The sequence below is a fragment of the Pinus tabuliformis genome, chromosome Q, assembly GCF_031772625.1.
Source record: "Pinus tabuliformis cultivar Carrire ecotype Pingquan chromosome Q, CPIR1, whole genome shotgun sequence".
Taxonomy (NCBI): domain Eukaryota; kingdom Viridiplantae; phylum Streptophyta; class Pinopsida; order Pinales; family Pinaceae; genus Pinus; species Pinus tabuliformis.
Genome location: NC_142296.1, coordinates 170349043 through 170365841, shown reverse-complemented (window position 1 = coordinate 170365841; position 16799 = coordinate 170349043). Strand labels below are relative to the sequence as shown.

The following is a 16799-nucleotide window of genomic DNA, read 5'->3' as shown; positions in this document are numbered from 1 at the left end:
GTCTTAGGGAGTCATTGTGTCGAGAACCTCTCCTACTCTGCAACTGCGGACCTTTAGTCTGATCTGCTTGGATCACGAGAAGAACTCAAGTCCTTAGGTGATTTGGGAGCTTGTGCATTAGTGTGCTCGGCATTGGTAAGAACCTAAAGTGGTCGAATCATATTAGAAGTCATCGAGTTTGTATATGAGTTCAGTCATATTTTGAGGCAGAGTTTATCTTTCGCTAGGAAGCCTTCGGTATTGATCATTCCTTGGGAACATCATAAAGCCTGATAAATGCGAAGATAGTCGATCTCTTATAAAGAATCTCTCTGTAAAATTCTGAAATCCATTCTGAAATAATATGAGTATACCATTCCGCAATTGAATACCTTGCACATTTATATTGTCTGTTGTGGTAGTAGTTATCTTTGAGCTTTCATCTGAAGTTCACAGGAAGTTCGTCAGAAGTTCGCCAAAGGAACGAAAGGATGCTAAGGCCATTGTTAGGCGAAGGAAGCCGTTGTTGAGGCTGTGAGAGCGAGAAAATTCTGAGTAGGTTCACGCTCAGTGCACCACTGGTTCACCAGGAGCTGGGCTATCAAAGATAAGCGAAGAGACACAGCAAGTAGCAAGCTTGTGACAGAAGCCTCTGCTTAAAATTGGTATCAGAGCTAGTAACATCTGGTTCAGAAGGTTGGTATTCTAAATCTAAAACTCATATAGAATGGATTCATTCCGGAAATCAATTTATTTTCGTGAATTAGAAGAGAGAGAATCTAAGGCTGAAGAAAATCCTTTGAGAGATATGTTTGCTTCAAGTTACAGTCGTGTCCTAAACAGTGCTGAACTTGAGTATGAAGAACTCGAGCCTTCTGCCCATTGGGAACTACCTGCTATAGCTCCCTCAGAAGTATATAATGATATTTCTGTATTTCATTTAAAAGCTGCTACTAGGATTAGCATCAAAGAGTCTGTAACACATATTTAATTAAAATTGGAAAATTTTTATTACAAGGACATCACTAGTATTAAGTTATTTCATTATTTTGAAATTCTAAATCCACTATTTAATTCCAAATTTAATGAAATATGTGTTCTGTGAGTCAAATCCAAGAAAACTCTAATAATATCCAGAACATTTCTCTGTTAAATCTGAAAGATTTACAGGTAGAGGCCAAAAGATTGAAAATAAATTACTTGCATCCAGGATGCATAAGAGTAGGTGTCAGCCCTTTGACACACCAAGGGTTAAATACTTATGTGTTAGCCACTGTCCGAGATCTGACACACAATAAGTATATTGATTCCTTAATTGGCGAAATTGTTGCTCCACTGTCTCATGGCCTAGTCTATTTTGATTGTTTTCCCAATTTCTCTATTTATACTTTTGATGAAACCATTGACCAGATCCTACGGCTTCAGATCCAAACGACTGGTTTCAATATGCATAAAAAGAGAAATAACATTGCCATCCAGACCAAAGGTTGTTTCCTCCATACCAACACTTTATGGCCAGCCATCTGCCATACTCCCAGTCGTGATTCCAAGTCTAGTGTTGTTGTTCTGACTGATCTTAAAAATCAGAAAATAGAGCACCAAACAATCAGATGGGAAGATCTGACATTCCCTGAGCACTGGGTAATAAATAATCCTAAGCGTCTTATGCCAAAGAAAATCTCCTCAGCTGAAATTACAGAAAATTTATCTTCTGCTATCATATCTTTTCGAAGAAGATCAACTATTGACCACCGAGGTATCGATATCGCTTGTAAAAAGTCCAAATATTATAGAGACCCCTCTACTGTAGATATTGCTTGTTCTAGTTCATCTTCCTTTTGTAAACATATTTCCTTATTTGAGTTAGCACAACTTGTAAATTTTGCCTCTTTAGAAGTCAAATGTCCAAAGTGCCAAGATTGTATCAATCTACTTACGCTTGCCGAAATTGTAATCCATGCTAAACATAATCCCAAATCTGGCATAGCTCCTCCTTCGACATCTGTTAATCCATGCCCAAATCCCAAATGCTCAAACATTCCTTTTTGTCATGAGAAGGATGCTGATCATGTACTCATGATGCATGAAATTGTTACATTAGAAGGAGAAGACCTAAGGCTAACTAAAATGATGTGTCTTATGAGACATGCTAAGCCCAAATATGGTCTAGGATTCCTTGAGCAAGCAAATGGCCTCATACCAGAATGTAGATTTCAGCCAGTCCCTGATGACTGCAAAAAGCCTGTTGTAATGGAGATGTAAAAATTATTTTCTCTTATGGATGGATGCCTTAAGTCTGAAATTAGTGCAAAATGGATGAAAGAAATGCTAAATTGGGACCTATTCACAAATCCCTAGGTAGAAGAATTTGATAGAAATTATACTCCCAAAGAGAAGAGAGAATTAGCTGAAGATTGGAAACATTTTATGGAAGTAAATAATACATGGATATCTTTTTACTCTTGGAAAGATAATGTTTCTCCATTAAATGTTTTTACTGGTTCTACATCAAACCCTCCAGCAAATAAGCATGCTTGGATTGCATTAGATGGAAGTAAAGTTGAAACTCCATCAACATTTCCTCCATTCAAAGGAATTGTTATTGGAGAAAACTAGAATGCAGCTAAAGCCATCCGACTTTGTGCAGAATGATGACAATGCCCTAGGCATTGATGGTAGAATACAGAAGGCCAGTGAACAGTTGAATTGGACAAATATTGCAATTAAAGGCCTTGAAATTAATGCAGCCAAATCAGCAGAAGTCAGAGAAGAAATTGATACTGTTCAAGTATCAATTAATGATGTAAATAGATGTTTGAATAATGTACAGTATGATTCCTCTGTTATTCATTCATATGCTAAAGAATCTTTCTCAAAAATAGAAGGAATAGAAGATAAATTAGTTGATCATCTGGATGCAACTAAAAGTCTTATTTCTAGTCTAGCAAGTAAAGTTGAGAAAATGAGTATTTCAAAAATAGAAAGACCAGTTCCTAACTCCTTTCTTGTCAAAAGAAATATAAAGATTCGGGATCCTGTGAAGCCCATAAACAGGTTCCCAGCATTATTCCCCAAGGAAGTAGCCACATCATCAGAATTAGAGGCTACTAAAAAAGTAACTATTGCATCCTTGTTTAAGGATGATGAAGAAGAAAAAGCACAGAAAGATCCGGATACATAGATCTTTCCCATTTATGAACCCCTTGAGCATAGGTTCAGTAAGTATCTAGCACCTGATATTGAAGGTAAAGGTAAACTTCCTGAAGCCCATACCTTTTTCGCAGAATCCCACAGAGAGTGGAACATTAAAAACATGAGCGTTGGTCAAATCAAACAAATGATTGATATGATGTACACAGAGTATAAGCTTATGTGTCTAAGAGTGAAAAGCGAGATTGATGCTTGCAGGACTATTATTCAGTGTTTTACAGGAACACTCCTCAAGTGGTGGGAGACAGAGTCATCTCTTAAGCTTATTGCAACAATGGAAGAAGAAGTTCTTAAAGATGAAAATGGAGATGTCATACATAATCCTGATGGCATGACTACCAACAATATGATAGGGGCATTGACATCAATGATCCTAGAACATTGGTTTGGTAGCAAAACAAAAATTGCAGATAAAAATGAAGTTATTCTTATGAATCTGAAGTGCCATAAAATGTCCCAGTTTGAAGACTTCCACAGAGATTGGATGCAGCGAATCTACGAAGTCAAAGATTCAAAGAACTTGTTGTGGAAACAAGTTTACCTTGCAGCACTGCCATACAAATTTGTAGATTACATCAGATTACAAGAAGTCTTCCAATTACCTTTTGAGTCTTACAAATCTATGCCCATATTACAAAGACATTGTTAAGTCTTTGTACTAGCTCAAAAGTCAATAAATCTCTGGAAAAGCTTTCCAGATTACCAGATAAAAAGTCTATTTGCAGTAAATATGGACTGACAGCAGATGATCCTTTGGTGAAAAGGAGAAAAGCGAAGAAAAGAGAAAAAAGAGAATTTAAAGAAACATTCTACAAAAATCATAGAAATTATCCAAAGGATAGAAGGAAATATCCTAAGCAAACCCGAGGCCAAACCTCTAGAAGATGAAAAGGATATTATAAATATGTTCCAAAAATCAATTATTACAATCCTTCAGATATTCATCTATAGTCTCAAAAACAAGAGAAATGGAATAAGCTTGCTTGTTGGCTATGTGGACAAAATGGACATACTTCTTCCAGATGTCCAGAAGGTGAAGCTTCAAAGAGAAATAGAGGAAAAAAAATCAGAACCCTTTGTTCAGAAAGGGAAAAATTCAAGCAGGAAGGAAGAGGACCATTGCAGTGTATGAAACGTGGTTCTCACACACATAAAACAGAATGCTGCCCCATTGTTGTGATCAGAGACCTAGCTCAGTAGCACCAGATTGCAGAATCATATTATGATTCTTATAGTTCTTCCTCTACAGAAGAACTACAAGCACATATACAGCAATATTCAGATACTGATTCTTTAGAGTGTTTATGTTTTGAATCTGAAGAATGTGCCTATCAAGTTCATTATGATTCTGATTCAGAATGCTATAGTGAGTCCAATGAAGAAGGGGAAAAATTCAAACCCCAAAAAGAAAAAGTCCTTATGGCTGCTACTGAAGAAGATGAATTGAAGATTCTATCCCAGATACGCACAATGGAAGATGGAGAAATGAAAAATTGCCTGACTGAAGCATTCATGGAGCAGCTAAAATCCAGCGCTTCAAGGGATTCAGGTAAGAAGTCTTTATTTATTGATGCTTCATATGAAAGAAACACAAAATCATTTCAAAGGCATCAATAGAAACCTGACAGATTGAGATCACTCACTGTAGGAGAAGTGAGTGATCTCACTCTGTTAGGTTTCTGTTGATACCTTTGAAATGATTTTGTGTTTCTTTCATATGAAGCATCAATAAATAAAAAGCATAAATGGAAATCGTTATTATAAAGTAAATAGATATTGATATTATAAAGTAAATCGATATTGATATTATAAAGTAAATCGATATTGATATTATAAAGTAGAAAGTGACTCTAAAATAGTATAAATCAAAATTTTGAATCAGGTAATATATTTATTTTTAATTAAAAAGTCAAAAAAATTATTTTTTCTATATTTTTATAAAATATAAAATTATAATAAACAATTTTGATACACCTTTCTTAACTTTTTTCCAATTATTCCATGTTAAGATGTGGAAATCATTATTATAAAGTAAATATATATTGATATTATAAAGTAAATCGACATTGATATTATAAAGTAGAAAGTGACTCCAAAATAGTATAGATCAAAACGCTGAAGCAGCTAATATATTTATTTTTAATTAAAAAGTCAAAAGAAATAAAAGCTTTTGATTTTTTTAATACATAAAAGATTTTATATAAAAATAGTTTCATAATACTTTTACATTATTATATTACATTATAGATGTTTATGATAAAATTTATCTGAAAAGTAATATATATATATATATATATATATATTATCAATACAATATTTTCATTTCAAAAGAAAATTAAAATATTTTAAATAAATCATTATCTTTTATTTATTTTCAAAAGTAATTTTGTTTTATATTATTTTGAAAAATATCAATATTACTAAAATAACAATTTAGTAAAACAAAGTTTTGGTTAATCAATAAAATTTTATGAGTTCAAAGAAATTAATGTAAGATCAACCATACTTTCACTTTTTAAATATCTGGTATATAATTACAATAAATTTCAATTTAAATATATATATAAAGTTTTTTTATCGGTAAAAGACTATCTAGACTATTATATTATATTTACATGTAAACTTTACAATCAGTGAGACAGGCTTTCCAGGGCCAGCAGTTGCACCTTGGATAGCTTAGCTTTGAAACAAAAAGCTCCCACGCAGGGGCAGCACCTAAAGAACTTCCAAAATCACCTACAAGACTAACAGAGTCCCTCCAAAATCTAATCTCTGTTGGAGGCCCAAAAGACATGAGTAACATTGTGCTAAGGGGCCACATTGCGTTAAACAGACACATGACTGCCCACGCAGGGGCTTTCAACTGAAACTGACTGTGTGCCATGGACCGGCAAGAACCCAACAGTGTTGAAAATTGACAATAAACCAGACAAACATAAACAAGACAGACATAAGTATAAACTGCCAGCAAACAGACATAGTGATATACGGAACCGAAATACCCGCAGAAGCTTTAATCCTGGATTCGGGCTGAGAGAGGAGGGCGTGTGTTGAGTCGTGCTTCAGAGGCTTGGTCCTCGCAGAGACTTTTGTCTTCCACAATGTAGCACCACCCCTGCCCCTCAGGGATTCCTTCCCACATCGCCTTCCATTTATCCTTAGCAATGCCCTGAGGTTCCGACCCCATTGGATTTGAGGGGGCTTGCATAATCTCCTTCCCCGAGGTGCCTGCCTCAATCGGGGGCAGCACAGTAGGGCTATCCTCACCAGAGCCTCCTGGAGGCTTCTCCAACGTGCCGAGAGGATTTTCAGCTTCATTTCCTTCAGGGATTTTGGTGAAAAGAACTGAAATGTGGGCGTTGACTCCTGCAGTGTCTGCTGAGCTGCCCAGAGTGAACCCCAAGGAGCCGAATGCCGGAAGCACTGGCTCTCCCTCGCTAGAGCTACCGACCTCCAAGAATTGCCCGGCTGGGAGTTGTGTGGCCCTTGCCCTCCTATGACAGTAGCAGCAACAACAATGGTGGTGTTCATCTGCTGCAGGGGGTCGAGAGGAAGATCCTCTCCATGGTCCCCGTCTGCTAGGCTGCCGCTCCCGTAATTTAGCCATGGCTTCCTCGCTGCCACCCTCGAATACCTGAGAGAATAGGTGAAAATAGGCACAGTGCAGATTTCGCCCCAATCCACACACTGGTGAGACAAATTCTGAGCGACTTCCTCCTGCGAGAGAGTTAACACTTCTCGCTTCCAGTTGTTCCTGAAATCTCTCGAATTTCCCCCCCTTCCTACAGCAGCAGCTTGTATTGCAGCAGCAAAAGGCCTCAACTGTGCTTTGAGGTGGTGAGACATCCACCGACCCGAAATTTCTCTGCTCTCGCACCCTCCGAACCTCGACATGCCAATGAACCTGCGTCGTCGCACCGGTCCATTGATATTGTGCTCCATTCCTTCGTTGCAGGCGCGCATTAACTGCCTTCTGCGCCACCATCGAAATCCACTATCTAACATTGAATGCCCATCGCCTCGATGCTGAGCCATTAAACAATGACGGCGTTCTACCATGGAGTCGTGAGGTTAACACGGGGCGGCACATGCTGGGCATGTGGCTCGCCCCCCCTTGACGTACCATCACCCGCATCCGGGGATTCAGCGTCTCTGTGGAGGAGACTCTCACAATCCTGTTTCTGTTGATTGCTTGGGATGATGTCCAGGCTGCCCTCTAGGAAGGGCTGGTCACAATCTACCCCAATATTTGCCAGGAGATCAGCAATCTTATTACCCTCTCTTTTAGTGTGATGGAAGGAAAGGGCACTGTGATTGCGCAGTTCGCAAGCAATGTTGCTTAGCCTGGCTTCTAGTCTCCAGCTGTCAGCTACCTTCCTGGCTTGAGAGCCATTCTGAATGCGTGTTGCCATGTTTATGAGGATTTGAGAATCGCCTTCCACAATCAGCGGTTGAAGATTGAGGCGTCTTGCTACAAGGATCCCTTGCCACAGCCCTTCCAACTCCGCTGAATTGTTGGTATCCCATCCTATATTGCCGAAGTAGATCTGCTGGAGGGAGCCTTTGTGATTCCTTATAATGCCACCAAATCCTGCTGGCCCAGGGTTGCCTTTAGAGGCTCCATCAAAATTGAGCTTGTATGAGTTGATGGGTGGGGCGGCCCATCCACTGACCTCCTTGCCTTTGCGGTTCGCTGTCTGATGCATGGTGGGCTCTTGTAGCAGCTGCAGCTTCCAGTTGTCTAGGATGTTTTTCTCGTTGTCTGCAGTGGGGAGATCCTCTTTAGTCCAAGCTCTCAGAAGCATGGTTTCTTGGAGGTTGCCGTGCATTCTGTTCCAAATATCCTCAATAGTCGAACTTTGATTTTTGAATATGCGCCTATTCCTTTCCTTCCAGATGTTCCATAGTAGAGTGCCTGGGATAATATTCCACAAGTGATTGAGAATCTCACAGTTATAAGGTCTTTTCGGCCATTGACGGATGGTGTCTATGATGCCGCCAGCTTCTCTACATCGCCTTTGACATCTGAATCCTACCTTCTCCCATAACTGATTGGCGATTGAGCAAGTATCCAGAAGATGCTGCAAGGTTTCCTCGTTTTGAAAGCAGTTGTGGCATATTGAAGGTCCTTGGAAATTGCGTTTCCTTAGCTTATCCCAGGTGAGAATCTTCTTGTGCCCAACCATCCAGAGGAAATGAGATATTTTGGGCCAGGCTTTGAAGCTCCATATTCTTTCCCATAGAGGATCCGGCCTGGTGGGGAAGTCGCCTAACAGATTATAGGCTTCGGAGGTGGAGTATGAGCCTTTAGGTAGGTAGCCCCATCTAAGTATGTCCTCGTTGTTCTCATACCTGATGCTTCTCTTCTTTAACTCGTTTTCCAGTGCTGCTACCTCCTGGATGCTAGTGATATTGGTTATTTGATTGCTCGGTTGCCATTTTCTAAATCCATTCACCATTTCCTGTGCCCAGAATTGATGCACAGTGGCCTGCTGCTGCTCCTGTCTGCTTGGAATGATCATTGCAGGAAGAACACTTGAGAGTTTAGGCATCTGGTTCCAAGCATCATTCCAAAATCTAGCACTGTGACCATTCCGTATTTCCCAAAAGCTGTGTTTCTGAACGAGCTGATGATGCTGTTTGGCGGCGTTCCAAATAAGTGACCCATTGGTAGTGGGCTTGAATCTTATGAGCTCTGCTTGAGGCATGTTGTTGGTGTATTTGGCGGTCCATATTTTGGCCCATAACTTGTCTGGACTAGTCACCCATTGCCACCATATTTTGGCAGTCATGATGGTGTTGCTGTACTCAGGATCTCGAAGACCAATGCCGCCTTTGTTTTTGGGCTTACAGACAGTGTCCCATTTTACCAGTGCCCATTTGCGGTTGGTAGCAGAACTTCCCCAGAGAAAGTCGCGTTGCAGATTTCTCAATCTTTTTAAGACCCACTTTGGTGCAGCAAGGATGGAGAAAAGATAGAGAGGCATGGCTTGAAGGATGGACTTGATAAGCACAACCCGGCTGGCAAGATTGAGGGAGCGATTGGTCCATAAGTTGAGCTTGGATTCGAGCTTCTCAAGGAGGGCTCGCCATGCAGGCTGCTTTATGGCCGAGTCAGTGAGGGGAGCACCCAGGTACGTGGATGGGAGAGAGGCGGATTGGAAACCAAGGATACGGGAGACGACGAGTTTAACAGATGGAGGGGTATGGAAGAAGAAGATTTGAGATTTGGAGCTATTGACATGGGTACCTGAGGCTTTTGAGAAATCGTTGAGCAGGGATTTCAAACAAGAGGCTTCCTGAGCTGAAGGATAGCCATAGAGCATGGTGTCATCAACAAATTGCTGATGAGAGGAAGCCGGGGTGTTGTGAATAGAGATTCCTCTAAGCTGATTAGAGTGGAGGGCTTGCTTGATGTGCCTGCCTAGTCCTTCCGCCATAATCACAAATAAGAATGGGGATAGGGGGTCCCCTTGTCTGATGCCCCTGGAGGGTTTGAAAGGACGGGAGGGCAAACCGTTGACGAGGATGGAGAAATGGGAGGAGGAAATAAGGCTCATGATCCATCTTACCCAAGTAGCACAAAATCCAAAAGCTTTCAACATATGTTGAATGTAAGACCAGCTGAGCTTGTCGAAAGCCTTGGAGAGGTCGATTTTAAGTAACATACCAGCTTGGTTGGATTGCTTGAGCGAATGAATGATTTCATGAGTGAGGATAATACCGTCCATAATCTGTCTGCCCTCAACATATCCTGACTGCTCCGGAGAGATGAGCATAGGTAGAAGAGGTTTAAGTCTGTTAGCTATGACTTTGGAGATGACTTTGTAAAGGACATTACAGAGAGCAATGGGCCTGAATTTATCAGGGGTGATGGAGTTTTCCTCTTTGGGGATGAGAGTAATAAAAGTGGAGTTAAGGGAGGGGAGCAGCCAGCGAAGGGCTCTAGATTCCTCAACTATTTGCCAAACCTCCACTTTAATCAGGTCCCAGAAAGCATGAAAGAACGTAGTTGTGAAACCATCAGGGCCAGGGGCTTTACCTTCTTTGAGCTGCGCCATTGCTTCGTCTACCTCTTGGATGAGAATTGGGCTCATGAGCAACTCGTTGTGTTCCTCTGTAACCAGCCTAGGAATGTTGCTGGTAATTTTCTCAATCGCCCGCTTCCGATCCACCGTCTGCTCTTGGTGTACCTGCTGGAAGTGATTGAGGAGGATTTCCTCTATCTTCTCATGCTCTTCTTCTTTGGTCCCCTCTTGGTTTTGGATGAAAGGAATTTTATTGTGCATTCTTCTTTGCACTGTAGTATTGTGAAAGAACTTAGTGTTGCGTTCCCCTTCTTTTAGCCACCTGATCCTTGATTTTTGCCTCCAGTAAATTTCTTCCTGCTTCCTTCTTTCTTCGAGCTGATTGTATATGTGCTTCTCTTTGTCCAAGGTTGCCTCCGTATGCCCTGTGTTAATTACTATCTGGTGGAGATCCCTGAGCTCCTGATTAAGCTCCTGTTGTGCTTCAAAAATATTCCCAAAGGTCTCCCGATTCCAGCGTTTGAGGTGGCTTTTTAGGAATCGCAGTTTCTGTTGTAGTTGGTACATCTTTGTGCCTTCTGGTGGGACAAAGGAAGCCCATATGGTTCTGACGAAGTCCTTGAATGCTGGATGCGTTAACCAAAAACCCTCAAATCGAAATGGTTTTTTGGTTCTGTCCCCTGGTCGCTGCCAATGCAGAGCTATCGGCCAGTGATCCGAACCAGAGTGGGCCAAAATCTCCGCAGTGAAATCGCCACCTAGATGTACCGCATTATCCGAGATCAGAAAGCGATCGAGTTTGGAGGCGATCTGATGCTTGCCCCCTCTGTGATTGCTCCATGTGAAGGTTCCATTGCAGAATGGCATGTCTATGAGTGAGGCATTTTGGATGAAGTCCTTGAAGTGTTCTACTTCAGGTTCCAGTCTGGATCTTCCTCCGATTTTGTCCTCGATTTTGGTTATCATATTGAAATCCCCTGCGACTATCCAAAGCGGATGCTGCCTGTTAGTGCTAAGCGCTTCAATGGTGTCGAGGAGCGCTTTTTTACTGCCACCGTCCTGCGGAAAGTAGACGTTGGATAAGTTCCCATGAACATTGGTGCCCAGAATGTGAAAGGCAGCTTGAATGAGGTGATGGGAGGCGTGGAAATCAGTAAGCGATATTGCCTGGGTGTTCCAGGCGATGGCAAGCCCTCCCGAGGCTCCCGTGGCATCCACGGCCACTGAACGGCAACCTGGCCAGGCCTTTGAAAGTATTCGACCCAGCGTAAGACTATTGCATTTGGTTTCTTGGAAGAAACACATTTGCGGTTTTTCCAACTTGATCATGTTTTTTAGCATCCTATATTTTGCGGGGCTGTTGAGCCCTCTTAGATTCCAGGAGATAAGCTTCATGGATAACTGGTTTGGGTAGGGCTGAAGTACTTCGTGAGCTTCGCGTATCTACCTGAGTCCACTAGGAGTTTGCCTATCTCCATTGTTCGTTGAAGATCTGTCTTTCTCCCTCTTTTTTTGGAATCCTTTGGACGCAGGCTGCCGTCCCAAGTGCTGCCAGGTTGAATGCCTAGTTGATGTTGGTGGAAGGCTCTGGATATGACCACTTCCAGCTTTTCTAAATCTGTCTCAGAGATGGAATCATACGCCTCTTTCCTACAAGCTAGCTCCAGTTCAATGATGTCCAGACCGTGGAGATCTATGCTTTCAGGTTCTTCCTCCATTATTTGAGCTTGACTGGTGTCTTCTTGAGCGATCTCTGAGTTCTTCAGGGGAGTCGACGTCTCATCCACCTCCATTTCCTTGGGGATCTCCTCTGGATCTTTCTGGTGCCTGCTTAGGATGGTCGGGATTAGAATGGGGGTTTTTGATTTGGGAGGGGGGCTGGATGGGGGGGGGTGGGTGGAAGAGGAAGGGCGAGCAGGGATGTTATTATTGTCCAAGGGTTGATCTTCTGGGAAATCGCTAAGAGACTCAAAGCTGTTCTTGGAAGCAGGGTTATGGGTATTGGAAGGCTGAGGTTTGGAAGCATTCGGAGGCTTTTTATGCGCGCGCTTTCTGTTTGAGACCTTGGTGAAGCCATCCTGAGATGGGGAATCAGAAGATTCAGGAGGGCTAGCTTTTGCATTGAGTGGACAGTCCCGAAACAGATGCCCTAGTGCATGGCATCTTCTGCACCTGAACGGCACATGTTCATAGTCCAGAGGCTGGGTCCACTCCTCGTCGCGATGGGAGAGGGTTATTGATTCAGGAAGAGCTTCATTTAGTCGAATAAAAACACAAATCCTTGCGTAGGAAATATACTTACGGGTTTTTGTTTCCTCAGATGCCCTGATATATTGTCCCACCCCATTACCTATGCGCTTTAGACAGTCTTCTTCCCAGTATTCATCGGGGAGAGAGTATAATCTGATCCAGACCGGTGCCCAAGTGAGATCTTCCTTGTCAGGGTTAAATCTGGGCTTCCAGTTTGTGATATAGAGGCCTGCCGAGTTGAAGAAATACGGACCCCCTCCTAGGATCCTGTATTTATCTTCTAGGCAAAAAAAGATGGCGGTGAAGAAGCCCTTCGGCCCCAGCTGGAGAGTGACGTCTCCCTTAGGCTTCCACTTTGCTGCAATCCATCCATTTAGGGCTCGTTCGGTTGGCCAAAACCCTATAAATTTACCAATGATCGCATGATCTGTCATGAACTCAATCCTGCTATCAATCTTATCTCCAGGCAGTTCTATTCGCGGCCTAACCTTGGCTACCGGTCGGCAGGTAGAGGAGGTGACCTGCGGTTCATTCGCCTGAGTCTCTTGTGCTTCTGGCTGATCATTGTCGTTTTCCTGTTGCTTCTTCCCTTTGCTAAGTATATCCGGATCCACTGATCCAAATATGACTTCAGGTCCCGTGCTGTGCCGTGAGGGGGAGGGCTTTGACGCCCCCCCCGGGGTTGAACCATTGTCGTTCGCTGTTCCCCTGCAGCTCTGTCACGCTGCAACGAATTTTGATCAGAGCCTGAGCCCGATCCGCCGTGCAGAATGCGCCGTCGAGGGTTTCGTCCTTCGAACCCTAGCTCAATCGCTCACTGATACCTCAAATATATATATAAAGTTAATAATCTTTTTAATTTTATATATCCAGTTTATATTTCTTAATTATATGATGATATAGCTATTTGGTGTCTAGCTTGGCTGTGACATTAAAATTGGATAATAACTAGCATTTGCACTAGATGTTGCAAAGGAAAGGAAACGTCGCAAGGCATAAATTCAAGAAGAATCACGACATATAAAAAATTATTAAAGATAAAAATTAGTAAACAAAATGTCATTCAAAGCTACAAGATAAAGAGAAATCACTTATGTTATGCCAAATTTGACAAATTCTATAACCTTCTAAACATAGAGTTATGCTAAATTTGACAAATTCCATAACCTTTCGAACATAGATTGCCTCTTAACCTTCAAAGATGGTATTTCAAGTTCCAATAGCAAATATTTGATAGATTTTGAAAAAATACAAGTAGTAGATGAGATAAACTAAATAAAATAATATTAATTCATGAACAATATGATAAAGAATTAAACATGAATATATGCACATGGTGATGATGGGAGTTAGCATGGAGGTATTGGTTAGTGTGAGTTTTTTTGTGATAAACTTATAAGGAAAGTGAACCATTAGAGAGAGACGAGTAACAACGACATCCAGGAAGGGTAGGGATGAGTGCTCTTCCAATTCCATTGTAAATTGGATATGTGAGGAAACATTGTTGAGGTGATGAAGAAAAGCTTGGAGGGATGGAAGCTTATGAGGCGACACTACAAAAGTGTCATCAACAAACTTGTATCAACATTTGGGTTTCTGATGCCAAGAATTAAGGACCGTAGAATCGAAATCCTCCATAAAGATCTTTGCCACAACTAAACATAGGGAAGACCCCATTGTGATTCTTTCGGTATGTTCATAGAAATACCATTGTAGGAGAAGAAGGTAGAGGATAGACAAATTTTAATAAGGTTAAGGGTTTCAGGATCGACCAACTTGGATATTAATTCTAAAGCTTCAGGAACAAGGACTTTGGTAAAGAGGGATACCGCATCAAAGCTGATGAAGGTGTCATTGATGTCAAGATGAATGGATTTGGAATTTTGGATGAAGTGGGGGGAATCATTAATGAAATAATAATATGTACCAAGAAAGGGTTGAAGCTTGGTGGCTAGGAAGCAAGAGAGCGCATGAGTGGGGGCTCTATTAGCACTCACTATGAGTCTTAAGGGGATATCTTTTTTATGAATCATTGATTGCCCATAGATTTTAGGGGTCATAGGATGTTGAGGGATGAGCCGCTTCTCAGTAAGAGGATCAAGAAGAAGAAGAGAAATCACACTTTTTATATGTCATAGCACTTACTGCACCCAAATTTAGGAGATAAAAAACCTCATATCCTTGAAAAAATTCTACTTCAAAATCAAATGCATTGTCTGTGATTACGCCTATGGTGGTCATATAAATAAACAACAAAGAAAATACTCAAAGATTACATAATGGCTTTAGATCCCAACTAGAGATGATGATCTTCACATAATGGATTTGGTCTATTTTGCATGCCACAATACTTGGGATTCAAGCACAAGTTGCTCAAGATGCTGCATAACATATTCATTGTTTGTGTTCTTTAAATATCTTCTCTTCCTTTAAGCACATCCCATTCTCTACACGGAATGTAAACTCAAATCTATTATATAGTAAAAATTGAACCTATTAATCATGGAATTGGCACAATTATAAATCTTTTACAAGCAAGATATATTTTGTTCACGCATAGCAGACTATTTTATATGTGGAAAGTCCTCATAAACAACTATATTCCCATTATAGTATGATACGTTGAAGAATATTATCCTCATGATGGCAACAAGAAGAAATATCATTGACATATAGGGTTCTTGTCCCTTGCCTAACCAATGGAGAAGAATGAAGTATAAAGTAAACAATTTATTTATGGAGGTGCAACAACTCCATCTTTGTATGCAAGTGGTCAATGGCTTCTTATGCATGTATTAACACAACGTTCATTTGATGTGCATTGTTTTCTTATGTGCCATCAAATTCGCACTCTAATGTTATGAGTGGCACATTCCATAGTTTCTTATTAAATGGTTTACGCATCCTTTTTCGCTTTCATATTTTTGTTGAAACACTACATACTAATTTTTCAAACTGCAATGTTGTGCTCTGCAGAATTATTGTGTATACAAGGCAATGATGATATTAGCCAAGGGAGAAAACACTGAAAATTTGTTAGATTTGTGCAGGGGAAATACTTCATGGAGCCCCTGAAGTTCGAAAGGTGTAAGAAAGTATATTTCTATCGTGATTTATAAACATAATTGGTAAATAGGCAACACAATTCAATTTAGAGTAAATAACTCACAAAAATTATTTTTTGTCACTGTTACCTTTAGCTTGCAGAAACTCACCATATGGAATCCTAACTCTATATAGAGGCCCACTCCAAGGGATTGCACAAGGCTGCTTGGAAATCCATTTGAAGATCACCATTTTGGAAACTTCAACCAGCTACTGTGCACGGAGGTAGAGGACGCCCATGAATCGCCAAATCTCCCAACACTCATGACACTAAATCCCGTAAGCCTCACCTAGCTCACACCCTCTCAAAGGTTATGCTTTTGCAAAGGTTTATTACTCAAAGTACTTCATAGAGATTGTCTAAGTAGATAACCCATGAAGATTGTTCAAATATACAAGAGAAATCTAAGCAAGGTTTTCTTATGGGGCATAGGCTAAGCTGTATCTAAAGCACCTTGCTTCTTGCAATCTTTTATAGAAATTGTGTTGAATATTTTGTCATCTAATTTGCTGGAAATTCAAATGTCCAATTTGCTGGAAATTCAAACCTCCAACTCTATCAAGAAATTTTGCAATCCCTGCAATTGATAAATGTACCCTAGGCATTTCAACCTATTTTGAATTGACCTGTGATGCTCAAAATTGCAAATTGAACAATGTATAATTCAAAATATGCAATTCTATCAATCATAGGATTCTCGTGAAATGAGGGCAATTTAGTTAGCCATATTACACTGTATTATGAAGGTTAGATATTTATAAAGGTAGGCACAAAATTAAAATGGGTAGCCCCAATTTTGGTGCTACTAAGACTATCAGAAATAAATGCTTTGCAAAAATGTACACAACCACAATGGAAATTTCGAGTTTCAAGTTACTCAAGTTGGATTGTGGCTCGATAAAGAGTATTCACGATGACTGCTGCAACTTCCAAGATTATCATGCGTAGTTGAGATACTGACATGGACACAAGCCAGAGTCGAATTGTGGTTAAATAAAGAGTATTCACGATGACTAGTGCAACTTCCAAGATTATTACGTGTAGTTGAGATCCTGACATGGACACAAGCTAGAGTTGTTTGTGCAGTTGGGAAAGCGGTTGTGAAATGGATGGACTTGGGGCTGAGTAGCAACCGTCATCCAATTCAAATCAACAGATAATCATAACCCAATCATCTAACAAAATACCAAATGGAACAGATTATGGCACGAAGGTAGTTAGGAGAG

The 16799-nt window shown here is 40.7% G+C and overlaps 1 protein-coding gene across 1 annotated transcript; it reads right to left on the bottom strand.

Annotated features, from left to right (window-relative positions):
• Positions 1 to 7241: 7241 nt before the first annotated feature.
• LOC149218775 (uncharacterized) lies at positions 7242 to 11522 on the bottom strand. Its single transcript, XM_089386633.1, has 2 exons — positions 10656 to 11522; positions 7242 to 10382 (listed from the first exon to the last, which is right to left on the bottom strand). The coding sequence occupies exons 1-2, from the start codon at positions 11520 to 11522 to the stop codon at positions 7242 to 7244; spliced, it is 4008 nt and encodes a 1335-aa protein (XP_089242759.1).
• Positions 11523 to 16799: the final 5277 nt, after the last annotated feature.